This window comes from Cotesia glomerata, linkage group LG9 (assembly GCF_020080835.1).
Source record: "Cotesia glomerata isolate CgM1 linkage group LG9, MPM_Cglom_v2.3, whole genome shotgun sequence".
In the NCBI taxonomy this organism is placed as follows: Eukaryota; Metazoa; Arthropoda; class Insecta; order Hymenoptera; family Braconidae; genus Cotesia; species Cotesia glomerata.
The window spans coordinates 15,742,956-15,759,787 of record NC_058166.1 but is presented as its reverse complement, the minus strand read 5'-3'; the positions used below and the strand labels follow the sequence as shown (position 1 = coordinate 15,759,787).

At 27.3% G+C, this 16,832-nt stretch overlaps 2 protein-coding genes across 3 annotated transcripts in view; one reads left to right on the top strand and one right to left on the bottom strand.

The window, feature by feature from the left end:
- LOC123272059 overlaps positions 1-16,832 on the bottom strand; it is a 31,364-nt gene that overhangs the window by 7,223 nt on the left and 7,309 nt on the right. The window lies entirely within an intron of this gene.
- Positions 7,781-15,388, top strand: LOC123272056 (centromere protein J). Of its 2 annotated transcripts, none has more exons than XM_044738671.1 (4): positions 7,781-7,943; positions 8,064-11,808; positions 13,963-14,158; positions 15,177-15,388. In XM_044738671.1, the coding sequence occupies exons 2-4, from the start codon at positions 8,123-8,125 to the stop codon at positions 15,312-15,314; spliced, it is 4,020 nt and encodes a 1,339-aa protein (XP_044594606.1). In that variant the 5' UTR covers positions 7,781-7,943; positions 8,064-8,122; the 3' UTR covers positions 15,315-15,388. The 2 variants fall into 2 exon arrangements, with proteins under 2 accessions (XP_044594606.1, XP_044594605.1); XM_044738670.1 differs by having other exon boundaries at positions 7,781-7,948; positions 8,067-11,808.

Here is a 16,832-nt window from a genome sequence, read left to right as displayed (position 1 = left end):
ATGTAATATATATATAAATATATAAAAAATTGATGTGGGTACTCAAATGGAAGGTCTCGATGAGTGTAACCCTAGGATGAGCTTATATCGTTAAAAATATCATCAGTGGACAAAATACAACGTCATTGCTTTATTATTTACATTTTTTAAGATATAAGCTCATCCTAATGTGACACTCATCAAGAGCTTTCATTTGAGTACCCACATGCATTTTTGATATATTTTTCATATATACATATATATAATATAATTTTTCAAAAGTTGCGCCATGAGGACGGCTGCAATAGTTAGATTTTTATAAAATCTACTAAAAATGTCAATAGTTGACAAGATAGCAATGTTATTTCTTAATTATTGACATTTTTAAAAATATAAGCTCATCCCGATGTTACACTCGTCAAAAGCTTTCATTTGAGTACCCACATGCATTTTTTATATATTTTTCATATATACATATATGTAATATATATATAAATATATAAAAAATTGACGTGTGTACTCAAATGAAAGGTCTCGATGAGTGTAACATCAGGATGAGCTTATATCGTTAAAAATATCATCAGTGGACAAAATACAACGTCATTGCTTTATTATTTACATTTTTTAAGATATAAGCTCATCCTAATGTTACACTCATCAAGAGCTTTCATTTGAGTACCCACATGCATTTTTGATATATTTTTCATATATACATATATATAATATAATTTTTCAAAAGTTGCGCCATGAGGACGGCTGCAATAGTTAGATTTTTATAAAATCTACTAAAAATAGTTGCTGAAATAAAGCGAAAAAAATTTGTTGATCGTAAAAAACTCTCTGATGCTTCGTATCATGAGTCGTGCAATTATAGAAAATTATCAACAAATTACTTTCTTATTACAACATTACTCGTTTTTTTCAAATGAACTTTTTTTCTCAATTTTAGTAAACTAAAAAGTGGTAATTTATCTCTTGTATTCATTTTTTAAGGCCCTTAGGGAGCTAAGGCTTTAGGACCTAAAATTTTGATAGATAAACAATAAATAAAAAGAGTTTAAAAAATTTTTTTTCTCACCTTTTAAAAATAAAGTCGATTATTTTATTGGAAATTTTAAAGAATAAAAATCTGAGTTTAAGTGAATAATTTAATTGTAGAGCGTTAAAAAATTTTTCCATCAAGTTTGAAGTAGAGATTTTGATAATTAATATAAACACTAATAAAATTAAGATTCCTGTTTACAAACCATAAAAATAATCTTGATTATGTGGATTATCGTTTTTTAATTTTTATGTTAGTGCGAAAAAATCTCACTGTTTTTTTTTTATCTACGTCTAAAGTAAATAAATTATTATGTAACAATTTAAAGAGCTACGACATTTAATCGTATCATGTATAAAAACAAAACTTAATTTTTAGGTAAATAGTGTATTATGAAAAAATTGGGTGTATTGACTAATCGACTATATATATATTAATTAAAAAAAATTCATGCGCATTATATTAATTGTTGATAATACAAACTACTAAAATTCAATTATCAGGATCAAAGTTTTGCTAAATATTTCTCTCTTTTTATTAAAAAAAATTGTAAATTTAAATATTTTTATACTTTTTACATATATTATTTTAAATATATTACTTCTTTCCCAGATCATTAATTTTTAAATTCAAAGTCTAAAAGCTTGGCGGTTGATACTGTAACATCTATAGGTGTTTAATTTCCTCATAAAATATAATGTATAGGAGAAATATTAAGACATAAGAAACATAAAGAAAACCAACAACTCATAAAAAAAAAAGATACTTTACATAAGACACTTAATTTAACTGAGATTTTTATAGCGGAAAGATAAAAATTCTATTAAAAGAATTACAGTTTTCAAAAATAAGATTCAATTAGTAAAGCTGAGTCTTTTCGAAAAAATTTTAAATCTTTTTTTTTCTGTGATAATTTTCAAGTCCATAATTTTTTTTTTGACTGTGAAAAAAAATTTCAATTCACACTTGAAGAAAAAAAAATTTACTTGAATCAAGTAAATAATTTTGAATAATTTGATCTTATTTATTTGCTTTAAAATTCTTAAACTAAAAAATTAATCAAATTTTACTTGAATAAAAAATTTAGCGTTATTATTCAAGACTATAAAACTCTTTAAAATTCTTTTCTTGGTTCAAGAATTTTTCTCTTGATTTCAGCAAATCATTTTTTCAGTTTTGGATAAAATTATGTCGTGAAGATCACTAAGTTACTAAAAATTTATCAAACCACTGCATCTGCTTTGCTTTTTGAAAATTTTACAATCCAAACTTTTGATGTTTTGATATTGAAAATACAAGATCTGTAATTTAAAGATATCTGATAATTTTTTCATATTTTTATAATTGAACTCTAATGATAACATTTTAATACAAAATTTTACATCTAGAAATTTAAAAGAATTACAAACGCAAATATTAAAAAATATTTTTTTTTTTATAATTGCTTTATTATAGAAATTTTGTTTCATTAGATAATGACTCTTGTTAAATTGCACTGTATTTTCTTAAATATTGAAGTTTTTAAAGATACACGCTCATCCCGATGTTACATTCATCAAGAGCTTTCATTTGAGTACCCACATGCATTTTGATATATATTTCATATATACATATTTATAATATATATAAATATATAAAATATATAAAAAAATTGATGTGGGTACTCAAATGAAAGGTCTCGGTGAGTGTAACATCGGAATGAGCTTATATCATTAAAATTATCATTAGATAACAAGATGCAATGTCATTTCTTAATTATTGACATTTTTAAAAATATAAGCTCATCCCGATGTTACACTCATCAAGAGCTTTTATTTGAGTACCCACATGCATTTTGATATATTTATCATATATACATATATATAATATATATAAATATATAAAAAATTGATGTGGGTACTCAAATGAAAGGTCTCGGTGAGTGTGACATCGGAATGAGCTTATATCTTTAAAATTATCATTAGATAACAAGATGCAATGTCATTTCTTAATTATTGACATTTTTAAAAATATAAGCTCATCCCGATGTTACACTCATCAAGAGCTTTTATTTGAGTACCCACATGCATTTTGATATATTTATCATATATACATATATATAATATATATAAATATATAAAAAATTGATGTGGGTACTCAAATGAAAGGTCTCGGTGAGTGTGACATCGGAATGAGCTTATATCTTTAAAATTATCATTAGATAACAAGATGCAATGTCATTTCTTAATTATTGATCTTTTTAAAGATATAAGCTCATCCCGATGTTACACTCATCGAGACCTTTCATTTAAGTACCCACATGGCAATTTTTATATATATGGTATTTGTGAAATATATAAATATATAAAACATATGAAAAATTGATGTAGGTACTCAAGTGAAAGCTCTCGATAAGTGTAACATTGGGATGAGCTTATATCTTTAAAAATGTCAATAATTCACAAGTTACAAGGTCATTTCTTATTTATATATCTAGAGATAATTTTCGAATGCCGCCTAAAAAATCATAATAAATTGACTATCGTTAAGAATGATATAAAACCTTGAAAAGGCACAAATTCAAACTGACCTTTGCAATTATACTAAATTTCACTAAAAAACTGATTTTATCATAACTATCCTAAACACAAAAGTTTTCTTATTCCCTCAATAATATAGATAATTAAAGTACACTGTAAAAAAACCGGGGTAAGTCCAAAGCGGTGTAGGTGTTAAAATTTGCGGTGTTAAATTCCAACACCGGAAGCGGTGTTAAAATAACACCGCTGCCGGTGTAAATATTTTTTTCCGGTGTTAAAATATTTTTTGATGTTGAAGATATTTTACTCTGTGAATACTTTTATTCACCAAATTACTACTATTGGGCAGTATATTCATTAATTCATAAAACTATTAATTATTGAAATGGTAGGTGTAAAATTGTATAATTTTTAAACAAAGTCTGTATTACATAGTTAACAATTTAAATAACTACAAACCGAAATTAAAATTTGTTCTGGATATAATACTCATAGACTTTTTATATTTTTTTATGTCATACATTTTTTTCTTAACTTTTATAGGCACAATTTTGTTTATTTCAGTAAAAATCATAAAAATTACACCGGCCCACAAAAAAAAAGTGGTCTGTACTTTTGACCGGACCTACCTATCTTTATGTATTTTAACGTGCTGAATTTGAATCTGAAGTCATTTTTGCGCGCACACCCTCAAAATTATGAGTAAATGCAAAACCCCAAAGAAGAGGCAAAAATTGCAAAAAAATTGCAGTTTCGATTGGTTTCATGAAACGAATGAAATTTTTGAAAAAAACGCTTTTGTGGTGAAATAGTTTATTAAATTATCTATTATCTCTAAAAAGGTTTCAAAATTTCCATTCGTTTCGCTAAGCCGAGTGAAACTGCAATCGCTGGTCTCGGCTGTTAAATTAAAATTGTCAATTTTATTATAATTACAAAAATACTGAAATCCGAACAAAACAGTTTCACTGTAAAAAAATCACGCCAAGTCCACGTTCATAAGACTATAAGGAAAAAATTTTATTTCTTTACAAAAAGATATAAAATAAAAATTAAAAATCAAGTAACCGATATGGTTGTATATGATTTTGGACATTAAAAAAAATTTTTTTGTAAATTTACAAATTAAAAGAAACAATTTTGGAACATTACTTGGTGTGCATCATTGTGAACTTTAATTTTTTTTAAAGTCCTAGTAGATAGATCTTTAGGAATTTCATAAAAGTGAACTATTTTGTAACCACGCACACTAAATACGTTCCAAAATTCTTTCTTTAATTTTTAAATTTACAACAAAATTTTTTTTTAATTTTTCGAAAATCATATACAACCATATCCGGTTACTTGGATTTTTTAATTTTTATTTTATATCTTTTTTGTAAAGAAATAAAATTTTTTCTTAATAGTCTTATGAACGTGGACTTGGTGCGATTTTTTACAGTGAAACTGTTTTTACTTGGATTTAATTATATATCGAAGAGCGAAGCGTTTTCAAAAATTTTATCTTATTCATGAGCAAAACTCGTTTGAAAATCAACTATCAACCACTCTTAACCCTGATAGCCACAGTTTCAGACCAACCAAGTTGGTGTCAGATAGTTGCCACCAACTTAGCGACAACTTGCGGTCAACTTCCGAATTTGTAACTGTTGGCGCCAAGTTGGCTACAAGTTTCTGAGAAAAAAGAGACCAATCTATCGCTCGCAATATGTCGCCAAATTTCTTGAGAAACTTATCGTCAACTTGGTGTGAAAAAAGTTTCAGAGCAACTTTGCCGACAACTTGGTGAACAAGTTGACACCAACCGAGTTACTTTCCAAGAGTTGCCGCCAAGTTGGTGACAAGTTGCGGCAGTAGATTGACAGAAAGTTGCGGCCAACTTGGCTATCAGGGTAGAGGTATAGAGAGATGGTAAAGTTAGTATGAAATCTTTGGCCCGCTCGAGTGATACGGAAGATTTCATACTAACTTTACCATCTCTCTATACTTCTACGTGTAAAAGATGCAATTTCGAAAATTAATTACTTAAAAACGGTGTGGTCAATTGATCTGAAATTTTGGTAGTGAATTATTAATATATTTATCTTTCAATAAAAAAAATTTTATAATTTTCTGTTGAAATGCCTATCACGCTACAACTACCTTAATAGTCTTATGAACGTGGACTTGGCGCGATTTTTTTTAACCCTTCAGCACTCTCGCTATGAGATTTTCTCTCACGCTCATCAATAACTCAAATTTTCTTTCAAATTTCAAATGGAATGACTATGTGATTTTTTTTCTATCTGTCAAAAAATTAATATTATTTCAGATTGCAATATTATTATTTTAATTGTTCTATACTATAAAAAAATAAAATAAATTTTATTAACTCTGTGAGATATTTTCTCATCGCAATAGTAAAGTAGGGAGGTGAGAATTTAAAAAATCGGGTCTGATCGATACAGTTCGGAGGTTCCCGTAAGAGTGCATTTGTGTTTGGATGTATTATTATTAAATATTATTTTTAAATAAGTCAATTTTTTTTTGTTTTAAGAAATTTATTTTATTTAAGATTTTTTAAATTAAAGGGACTATAAGCATGCGTGCGCTTCCACGGGTTGCGGTCAACTAGTCAGATCGACAACCTTCCAAATTATTAAAACTCTAGAAAATTTAAAATTCCGCTACATTCAAAGTTTATAAAATACATTAGCTTAAATAGAATAACAGCCGAAAAACAATTTTGTAAATTATAAAACACCGGGTTATCGAATAAAAGTAAATATAAATCTTATATTCCTCAAGAGTTAAAATTAATTTGATTTCGAAAAAGGGTTGTTCCGACGTATATTCATCCGAATACTCATCTATCCGAATAATGATTCGGCCGAAAATTACTCATCCAAAAAATTGGAAATTTTTCTTAGATGGTCCACCTTTACAATCATGAAATTTGAGTGTTTTCCATACATGCTTGTAAATTAAAATAAAATTAATTTTCAAAAATTAATTAATTTAAAATTAATTTAAAAAAATTTCTAATCTAATTATAAAAATTATTTACATTTTTCGGCTAAAATGAGTGTTCGTCTGTTCATTCATTTTGGCGTATAAATTTTCGTTGTTATGTTTTTAATTTATTGGAGACTTTGTAACTTTGAAAGATTCTATTAATATAGCTTTAGATTTTTCTTTATTTAAGATTATATTTTTCTGGAATTTTAAAAATTTGTAAAATTAATTATTTTAAATTACATTTAATATTTACTTTCTAAGTTCTAGTAATTTATTAATTCGGAATGTTGTTAGTCTGACTAATTGACTGCAACCCTTAACTCCACATAAGGTTGAGAGTTTTTCTCATCCAGTCATGATCGTAAATCATTCCAAATTATTAAGACTGCTAGAAAATTTAAAAATTCCGCTACATTCGAAAAGTTTATAAAATACATTAGCTTAAATGAGAATAACAGCCGAAAATCAATTTTGTAAATTATAAAAAACACCGGGTTATCGTTCGTTTAAGATCTTAAACGTAAATATAAATCTTATATTCCTCAAGACGCCAAAATTAATTTGAGAGCAGATTTTGAAAAAGGGTTGGTTCTCGACGTATTTGTTCATCCGAATACTCATCTATCCGAATAATGATTCGGCCGAAAATTACTCATCCAAAATATTTTTGAGTAAGATTTTTCTTAGATGGAATCCACCCTTACAATCATGAAATTTGAGACTTTTCCATACATGCTTGTAAATTAAAATTAAAATTAATTTTCAAAAATTAATTAATTTAAAATTAATTAAAAAAATTTCTAATCTAATTATAAAATTATTTACATTTTTCGGCTCCGAAAATGAGTATGGAGCGTCTGTTCATTCATTTTGGCGTATAAATTAGTCGTTGTTATGTTTTTTAATTTATTGAGACTTTGTAACTTTGAAAGATTCTATTAATATAGCTTTAGATTTTTCTTTTTATTTAAGATTATATTTTAACTCGAATTTTAAAATTTCTAAAATTAATTATTTTAAATTACATTTAATATCTTAAACGAACGAAGTTCTAGTAATTTATTAAGACGAATGTTGTTAGTCTGGATCTAGTTGACTTTATAATTCAAATTTCGCAAATAAGGCGTGAGAGTTTTTCTCATCCCGCGAGTAATGATAGTAAATCGTTTTGCGAGAGTGCTGAAGGGTTAAGTGAAACTGTTTTTGCTTGGATTTAATTATATATCGAAGAGCGAAGCGTTTTTTTTCAAAATTTTGTCTCTCTATACATCAACACAGTGCCTTTTACCGCCAAAAGTAATATATATAAACAATAAATAATGTCATTGTTAAATTCACTAAAATTAAATTTCACCTGTGTATTTAAAAACTATCCAAATTAATTATCCATCCAAGATTGTCACCACCTGTGGTAAGCGATAATTAAACTTAAATAATTACCCACAACTTATAAAACAACCCAATATTAAATAACAATTAATTATTAAACAAAACCAAAAACACTATTTAAAAATATAAATATTTTTCAGCCTCCAGATTTAAATTCCCAGATTTAAAATAATTAAATTAAAATTGAGGTTAAGAAATGTCAGTGGAGGCGTCAATAGTAGAGCGGCTCCAGGAATTACGTAAGTGGCAACTAGACCAGCAAGACCGTTTATTAAAACAACAACAGGAACAACGCGACTTATTAAACATCGAGCAAAAACGTATGTATGAATCTTTGGGTTTATCTATTGATGACGTAGACGTAACTCTGACGGATGAGATGTCTTTAACAAAAATTCAGGAGCATTTAGAATCTCTGGAAGAGATTCCAAGCACTGGCGACAAATCAGACGCTTTTGACGAGTCTTCTCAATATAAATCCTTTCATATTACCGAAATAAAACAACCGGGTGTAATAAATTCAACACAATCTTCATCTTCTGACGAATTTTCTGAAAAAACAGAAAAAGAAATTGAAGAAGATAATTTTAATTTATCAGTAGAAGGAGTTAAGCCTTTTCCAAAAAGATTTTCCACTGAAAACATGCGTATTGATGATATACCATTACCTTCTCCTAAAAAAGACTTTAAAACTTTGTTAGAAGAAAAATTAAAAGATTCTGACGCGCTAGGAGACAATTCTGGGTCAAAAGCTCAGAAAATTATTAAAAAACAGCCTTTTTTACGCAAAGGTGAAGGATTAGCGCGTTTTAGAATGAATAAAACTCCGAATATTGAAAAAGTTACTAGAACTCGTGCTAAATCTCTCCCTCCTATTGTAAAAAGTAGATCATCTGCTGTTAAAGTAATTAATCAAAAGCCGAAAGAAAAAATAACTAAAATTAATAAAAATAGCGGAATTTCACGGCGTAGTTATCCGCTTCCTAAAGTTGCGCAGCAGAAACTTAATTTAAAAAATATTCCGTTGCCAAAAAATATAATTCAAAGATCAATTTCACCTTTAATGAAAAATTCTCCAATTATTCCTCCTAAAAATTCAAAATCTTTTCCGGTCCAAAAAATAAGTGATGTAAAAATACCCGCTGAAGAATCAGATCTTGATTCTTCAAAATTAGAAACAAAAATGTTTGAATTTTTGGAAGAAAAAGCCGAAAATTCAAGCTTCTGTTCAACATCTAGCGCAGTTGTTGCTTTTTTACAACAATCTACTCCGCTTAAATTGAAAAGTATTAGAAAGAATTTAGTTATGAGGAAGCAAGGGTCGCAAGAAAAGAAAAGTAGAATTATTGATGATGAAATTGAGGAGCTTGTACATTCATTAAAATCTAACAAGCTTGAAAAAGCTATTGTGGATAATAAATCTAAGAGAAATTCTTCCAAGCCTTTTGTTAATGAAAGTTCTATTGATAATAATGTTTCTAGTACTCCTAAATTATCAAAGAATAATTTTACGAAAAGAAGGTACCTCAGTAAGCAATTGGAAGGGGAGGGTAATTATGATGGTAGAGAAAAAATAGAAAAGATAGGGATAGAAAGTGATAGCGAGTCGGAAAAAAATTATGGAGATAGTCAAAGGTTCAAAGTTGAGGATAAAAATTTGAGGGATCAAATTAATGACGGAGTTGATGATGATGGAAGTATGCATGTTAGATTTTCGGAATATAATGAATATAAAATGATTGGGTTAACTGATACTTCGACTATTTCAAGGGATTCTTTTGTTGATGATAAAAATTGGACTGATGATTCTAGTGTTGAATCTTCAGAGGTTGAAATTTTGACGGAAAGAAATTTTAAGGAAATTCAGCAGCATAATTTGGTTAATAATAGAGTTGATAGAGATAAAGAGAGAGTTTATGAGAGTACCGATGATGAACAATCTATTTTTAATGAAACAGAAAGCACTGTTGATGAAAAAGATGATACTATTACAGAAATAAAAAATTCTGTAGATAATTTGAAGAATTGGAATGCAAAAAATGAAGAATTTGATAATTTAGGTGAAAATAATGAAGAATTTGATAATTTATATGAAAAAAATGAAAGATTTAATAATTTAGTTCAAAAAAATGAAGACTATAATAATTTAGAAGAGAAAAAGGAGCTTATTTTAAAGTCAGAGCTTTTAAAAAATAGATTATTAGAGTTAGAGCGAGAGATAGAAATTTTTAGAAAAGAAAATGCGGCTTTGTCGGAAAAGCGTCAAAAATTGGACCAAGAGCGACGTGATTGGGAGAAAGAGTTGAAGGAGAAGGAGGATAATTTAAGGAGAGATCAATTGGAGGCTGAGAATAATATTCAGGAGGAAAAAAGACGGATGATTCGTGAGAAAGCTGCTCTTGAAAATAGGCTTAAAGATGCGAGGGAAAAAAGTATTCAGGCGAAACAAGATAGACAGGAAATTGAAAGGCTCAAGGATCAGCTTGCGGAGCTTAGGGATGATTTTAGTGAAAAGGAGAATCTTTGGTTAACTGAGCAGGCTAGACAACGCAGTCAAATTAGAGTTTTGCAGATGGAGAATGGAAAATTGAAGCAGGAAATTTCTAAGTTTCAAGAAAGCCGGCAGAGTAGATTGAAGAAACCTTCTTCTGTAGTGTTGCAAGTGAAGAATTCTTCTGGGCAATCTAATAAGACGGAGAAGAAAATTACTTTTGATGATCAGGTGGAAAATTTGCGGGAAAAAGATCAAGAACTGGAGCGTGTTAAATATTCACCGGATAGAATTTTAAATTGTAATTCTAATAGAAATTTAATTGAACCACCTGCAGCTGATGTTTTGAAGAAACGTGAGCTTTATAAAAATTTAATTAAAGAAGCTGCGGGGGAATATTATGAAGATATTGAAAATATTCCTGAGAATATTGTTAAAAGTCCGGATAAAATTTTAAGTTCTAATTCTGATAGAAATTTAATTCATCAATTACCTGCTGAAGATGTTTTGAAGAAACGTGAGGTTTATAAAAATTCGGGTGAGTATTATGAAGATATTGAAAATATTCCTGAAAATATTGTTAAAAATCCGGAAAAGCCAAAAATATTGACGCCAACTTACAGAAAAAATAAAACAGTTCAAGATAATTTTTTGAATAATTCTAATAATTTTTCTACACAAGCTACGCAAACAAGTTTACAGTTAAAAAGTACTGTTGAAAAAAATGATATTAACAAACGAATTCCGAGATTAATTAGTGAAGATCTGCAACTGCCTCATGGATCTTATCAACAGTTTGTTCGTGAAGTGATAAATCCAGTAACAATTCAGTATTCACAACCTGCTTCTGAAGGTAATGATGTCCAGGAATCTAGACAAGTTCAACAGGAAAGTCCCTTGAGAGTTCCAGTTAGCTATTTAAAGGAAGCTAGAAGAAGTCCGGAAGTTAATGGACTTCTACAAGGAAAACAAACGCCCACTTATGTCGCAGACAGGCGGATTAATCAGACGAAGTTTGTTGATGGCAATGAATCGGATATTTCACCGAGGGTGGAAAAAATTCCGCTACCTAGACCAACGGATAGTGTGATGCCCTGTCCGAGTTCGTTTCAACTTAGTTGTGTGTCTAATTTGACGGGTCAGGAGAAAATTTCTGTGCCTACCAAGCAAAGTGTCAGGGAAGTTCTGCATCCTGATGGGCATTTGGAGTACTGGTATCCTAATGGAAATGTTAAGAAGGTTTTTCCGCATAGCAATACCTCGAAAATGATCTATTACAATGGAGATGTAAGGGAAACTCTTCCGGATGGTTGTGTTAAGTATTTTTATGCTGCTACTAAAACTTGGCAGACTACCTTTCCTGATGGTTTTGAAATTATGGAGTTTCCTGAGTAAGTATTTTTTTTTTTCTAAGAGAAAAATTTAATCTATATAAGGTAAAAGACCTAGTTATTGACACTGGCCTAGTTATTGATACTTGCAATTTTATTTTAATTACACTGAGAAAAATAGTATATTTGTCGTCTATTAATTTAATATCAAAGTACTATTAAAGTCAATTCAATACTCCTACCAATAAACTATCGTCAGAATGCTTATCTACAAATTTAAATTTGAATAATCAAATTATGAATTTGCGTGCCTAAAGGTAAAAGGACTTATAACAATTTGCAAAGGTAAAAGGGCGCAAAATTTTTTTTTTTATTGCCAATCGAGTAATAGACACATTCTGCGCTTAAAATTGAAAAAAAAATAATTACAAAAGTAAAAGGGCGTATGTCTTTAATTATACGCCCTTTTACTTTTAAGAATTCGAAATTTTGGTGATCTAAATGTGAAAGAGCGTATAATTTTTTTTCGGCCAGTTTACAAAAGAACATATTCGTAGTTTAAAAATGTGAAAAAAAAAACTTTCTGTGGTAGTAGCCACGTAAAACCTCAACTATACAATTTTTTAAAGTTAAAAAAGAAAATATATCTAAAAAACGCCATTCGGCCAAACCTGAAATGGAAGGTAGATTTCACGGAATGATATTCTTTTAATTAAGTAACGTACATAACAACAAATAAGTGAGTTGTACTATACATTGCCTGAAAATAGTTCAATTGCAATCTTAACTTTGAAAAAATAACAAATAATGGTCAAAATGTCGATGTTATAAACGTCGAATTATTCATTTTAAGAAATAGTTATTATAAAATTTGATTTCTGGATGCTTGATTATGATGAAACAGATGTTCTGTGAACGGCACCAGTAATTATATTCAATAGGGCGATTAAAACGGGAAATTTCAAAATATTTGAATGTTCTGTCATTGTGATTTTTTTTTATTACTTAATTTTTACGTAATTTGTCTTTGATTGATTTATTTGCTATTTGTTTATATCAAACTTTGCGTATATGAGGCTGTTATTTGAGGATAACTTGTCTTGTGAAACTATTATTTAACATTTGGGTGTACCTGAAGTTCCGAACGTTTTTTTATGAACGAAAATCAAAAAAAAAATTTTTTTACTCCTGAAACTGAAAATGGTTTTTCAGTTTCAAGAAGAGACAGTAAGCTCTATAAATGATAAATTTATTTATTTATTAATCAACATACGCCTATCGGCAATATACATAAAAAAAGATTATTTAAAATTAACTAACATAAATTAAAGAAAATTAAACTATGATTTAAGTTGAATTATAAAATATTTTTTCAACAAAATAGTTGCTGTAAGAAAATTTTTGATTTCTTCAGCTAAGAAATAAAATTGTTGAAAATTTTCAACAAATTAATTTCTTATCCCAACAATGCTCCTATATTTCAAAAGAAGTTTTTTGTCATTGGAAAGATCTTGACCTAAATTTATAAATAGATTCGAAATTTGTTTATTTATTTACTTATTTTTGTAAACGTGAATGCGGTTACATGTCAAAAATTAATTTAGGTAATTAAGAGACTAAGAAAAATTTTGCAACGAGTTTATCTTTGTGGTAAATCGATTTTGATATTTTTTCAGCGGTAGTCATTTATAATTTAAGTAATTGAGAGAGTAAGGAAAATTTTGTGACGAGTATATTATTATTTTTAAAGAAATTTTTATAGTTAAATTTAGTATCATTAGAGAGGTCTTGGTAAGAATTAGTACCTTTTGGTTTTATATATTTTTTAGTAGTCAATTTTTTATGTCAAGTTTTTGGAGGAGTTTTTAATAGTTTGTTGGTCCTATAAATTTATTCCGTCAAATTTGTCTATTAAATTATTAATAATTGACCCTGTAATAGCACTATTATTTTTAAAATTCATTTAAAAAGTATTAAGTCAAAATTTTTTTATTTATAATCCATAAATCTTAGCAGTCGCGTAGTGACTGCAGACCTAGTAATTAATTAAAATAATTTGAATAAAAAATTGTAAATAATTAAAAAAATTTTTTAATCAATTCCAGACAGAATAGCTTATTTAAAAATACATTGGCTTTCAACTCTGTCTATTTAATTAGTGATTTTAATATACATTAAGATTGTCAATTTAATTATAAATTAATGAAATTCCAGCGGTCAGCAAGAGAGGAGAACTAAGGATGGTACAATCGAAGTCTCGTTTCCGGATGGATCAATTCGGCTGATGCAACCGGATGGTATTACTAAATGGGCACTACCTGACGGCACTATTGCTGAAACATTTCCAAATGGTGATAAAATACTTTCACTCCCGAATGGACAACGTGAAATACACACTGCTGACCACAAGGTATCATTAAAGAAAGTCAAAAATAAATAAAATATTCAAATGTGTATTTAAAAAAACGCCATTCGGCCATACCCGACATGGATAGGTAGATTTCTTGTTTGAATATTGAAAAAAAAACACGTTATTAAAAGGCAAAAATGTCCTAAAATTTATTTTTTATTATATTTTTGCAAATAATGATATGAGACCGACTACAACCAATAGATATTCAAAGACATCTTCCTAAAAAATAGGATTTGTAACAGACGAAAGTCATTTGATGATAATAGCTAAAAATTAATTTATTTTTGATTTTTTTTTAATTTTCCAAACTCCGAAATAAATTGAAAAAAGTATCAAAAGGTAACGAATAATAGCTCAAATCGAAGATAATTATGTGAATTTTGACATAAAGTTGATAAATTCAAGCTATCTTTTATGGCTTAAAAATTATTTAAAGAAAAAGGGCTGAAATACGTTCATTGAAAAATTTTTGAAAATTTTCAAATTCACGGAATTAATTAAAAAAATCATCAAAACTAGACAAATAATAGTTTAAATTGAAGTTTATTAAATGAAATTTAAGATAAATTTGATAGATTTTAAAAAAAAAATACAAAATTCAAAATTTTTTGAAAATGAAAAAAAATTTCAAACACCCACAACTCGTAAACTAACCGGCCGATTTTGCTCATCTTTGAACTTGATCTTGGTATTGATCCACAGAATAAGCCCACAAAATTTCATAAAGATCGGTTGAGAACTGTGGGCGCAATCCTGCTGACATGGCGCGTTATATCACATATATATATATATATATATATATATATATATATATATATATATATATATATAAATACATATATAAACTTTTGAGCCAATGCCATTTTTCGACATTACTCGATAAAATAAAACATATTATGATAAAATTTTCTTAAAATTACAACATGAGACCGGCTACAATAGTTATATTTCTATAGAAATCTACCTAAAAAAAATTAATTGTATGATTTTAAATTAACTGTATGATTTTTTTTAGCGACGTGAATATCCAGATGGAACGGTTAAATTTGTTTACAATGATGGAACGCAAGAAACGCGATATGCCAACGGACGAATTCGTATTAAAGATAGGGATGGACATCTTTTATTTGATTCCCATCATCCTGAGAATTAATATTTAAAGCAGTGATCCAAATACTTTTGAAAATTGATAAGTATTTTAGAAAAAATAATTAATATTTATTAATAAACAGTAATTAGTAATAATTGAATAATTTTATAAATGATTGTTCCTCAAATAAGACTGTATTTATATAAATATCTTATTAGACGACAATACTGTTGTACAAAATAAGTATCAAATTTTTTTTAAAATGTACATAAAAATATTTTCATTGATACTTGTTAAAATATTGATACGATAATTAATTTTTAACCAAGCAATTTATTGTCAGTAATATTTATGAAAAAATGAATTTAAAAATCTCTTTTTATTATTACACGCACTTTATTATTATTTTATTATTAGTTAGCTTCACCTGTATGTATGAATATTTGTAACTGACTCCTTTGGGCGTGATTTTGTCTCACTTTAAACGGCCAGTTTTCGTTCAATTTTTGTAGATTTATCGAGGACCGATGACAGTACACTAATTTAATAAAATTATTCCATTTTTCAATTTGCAAAATAAGATTTTTGTTGATTTATATATTTTTCATTTATAGTAGATAAGGCAAGAATTGAAGTTAATTTTAAATTCCAACCATTATTTATTTTTAACCGATTTATCTAATATTAGGAAATTTTTGAATACCAAAGAGAATTTTTAATTCAACAAAACAAAAAATAGTTTTAAAAAACACACTTTTTGTAGAAAACCAAACTAAAAAATAGAAAATAAATCTGATTAAAAAATAGTGTGAAAAATTTTAATAAATATAAATTAATAATAGTGTAAATAAGAAAAAAATGTATTTTATTAAAAAAAAAAGCCTGGGGTGCTTTTTAAGATATTATCAAAATGATAATCCTTCTACTCATATCTGTCAATAAAATATTTATAACTATTGACACCATGCACCCCACACTTTTTTACAGTAAAATACATTTTTTTCTTATTTACACAACCTATTATTAATTTATATTTATTGAAATTTTTTACACTATTTTTAAATCAGTTTTATTTTTTAGTTTTCTATAAAAAGCGTGTTTTTACACTGATAAAAGGATTTTTTTTATATTTAATAAGCTTTATTATCTGTTAATAAATGATTTTTTAACATCATAGGATTTAATAAATATTTATTATCAGTGAATAAATTATTTATTAAATGTTAATAAATATTTGTTAACTGTTAACAAATATTTATTTAAAATAAAAAGCAAAAATAATTTTCTTTTGACACTTTTTATAACTCTATAGCTATAATACATGATAATAATTAAATTCACTAAATAAATTAACGTTTTTAATATTTAAAAATATAAAAAATAATTATGAGCTGTGATGGAATTTGGTATTTTACAATAAACGTTATTATAATGTAATATAATTAATGCTAATAATTTATGAAGATGATTTTTGTTTATAAGCAATCTTGATATCATATGACATTGCAAGCGAAAAAAATTCACTCAACAAAATATTTATTAACTGTTAATAAATATTTGTTAACTATTAATAAATACTTA

What these genes read in the sequence shown, in the direction of transcription:
- LOC123272056 (XM_044738671.1), top strand. Translation starts at nt 8,123, where the DNA reads ATGTCAGTGGAGGCGTCAATAGTAGAGCGGCTCCAGGAATTACGTAAG. An exon ending in GAAATTATGGAGTTTCCTGA is followed by an intron (nt 11,809 to 13,962) that starts GTAAGTATTTTT and finishes ATGAAATTCCAG; the next exon opens with CGGTCAGCAAGAGAGGAGAA. An exon ending in TACACACTGCTGACCACAAG is followed by an intron (nt 14,159 to 15,176) that starts GTATCATTAAAG and finishes GATTTTTTTTAG; the next exon opens with CGACGTGAATATCCAGATGG.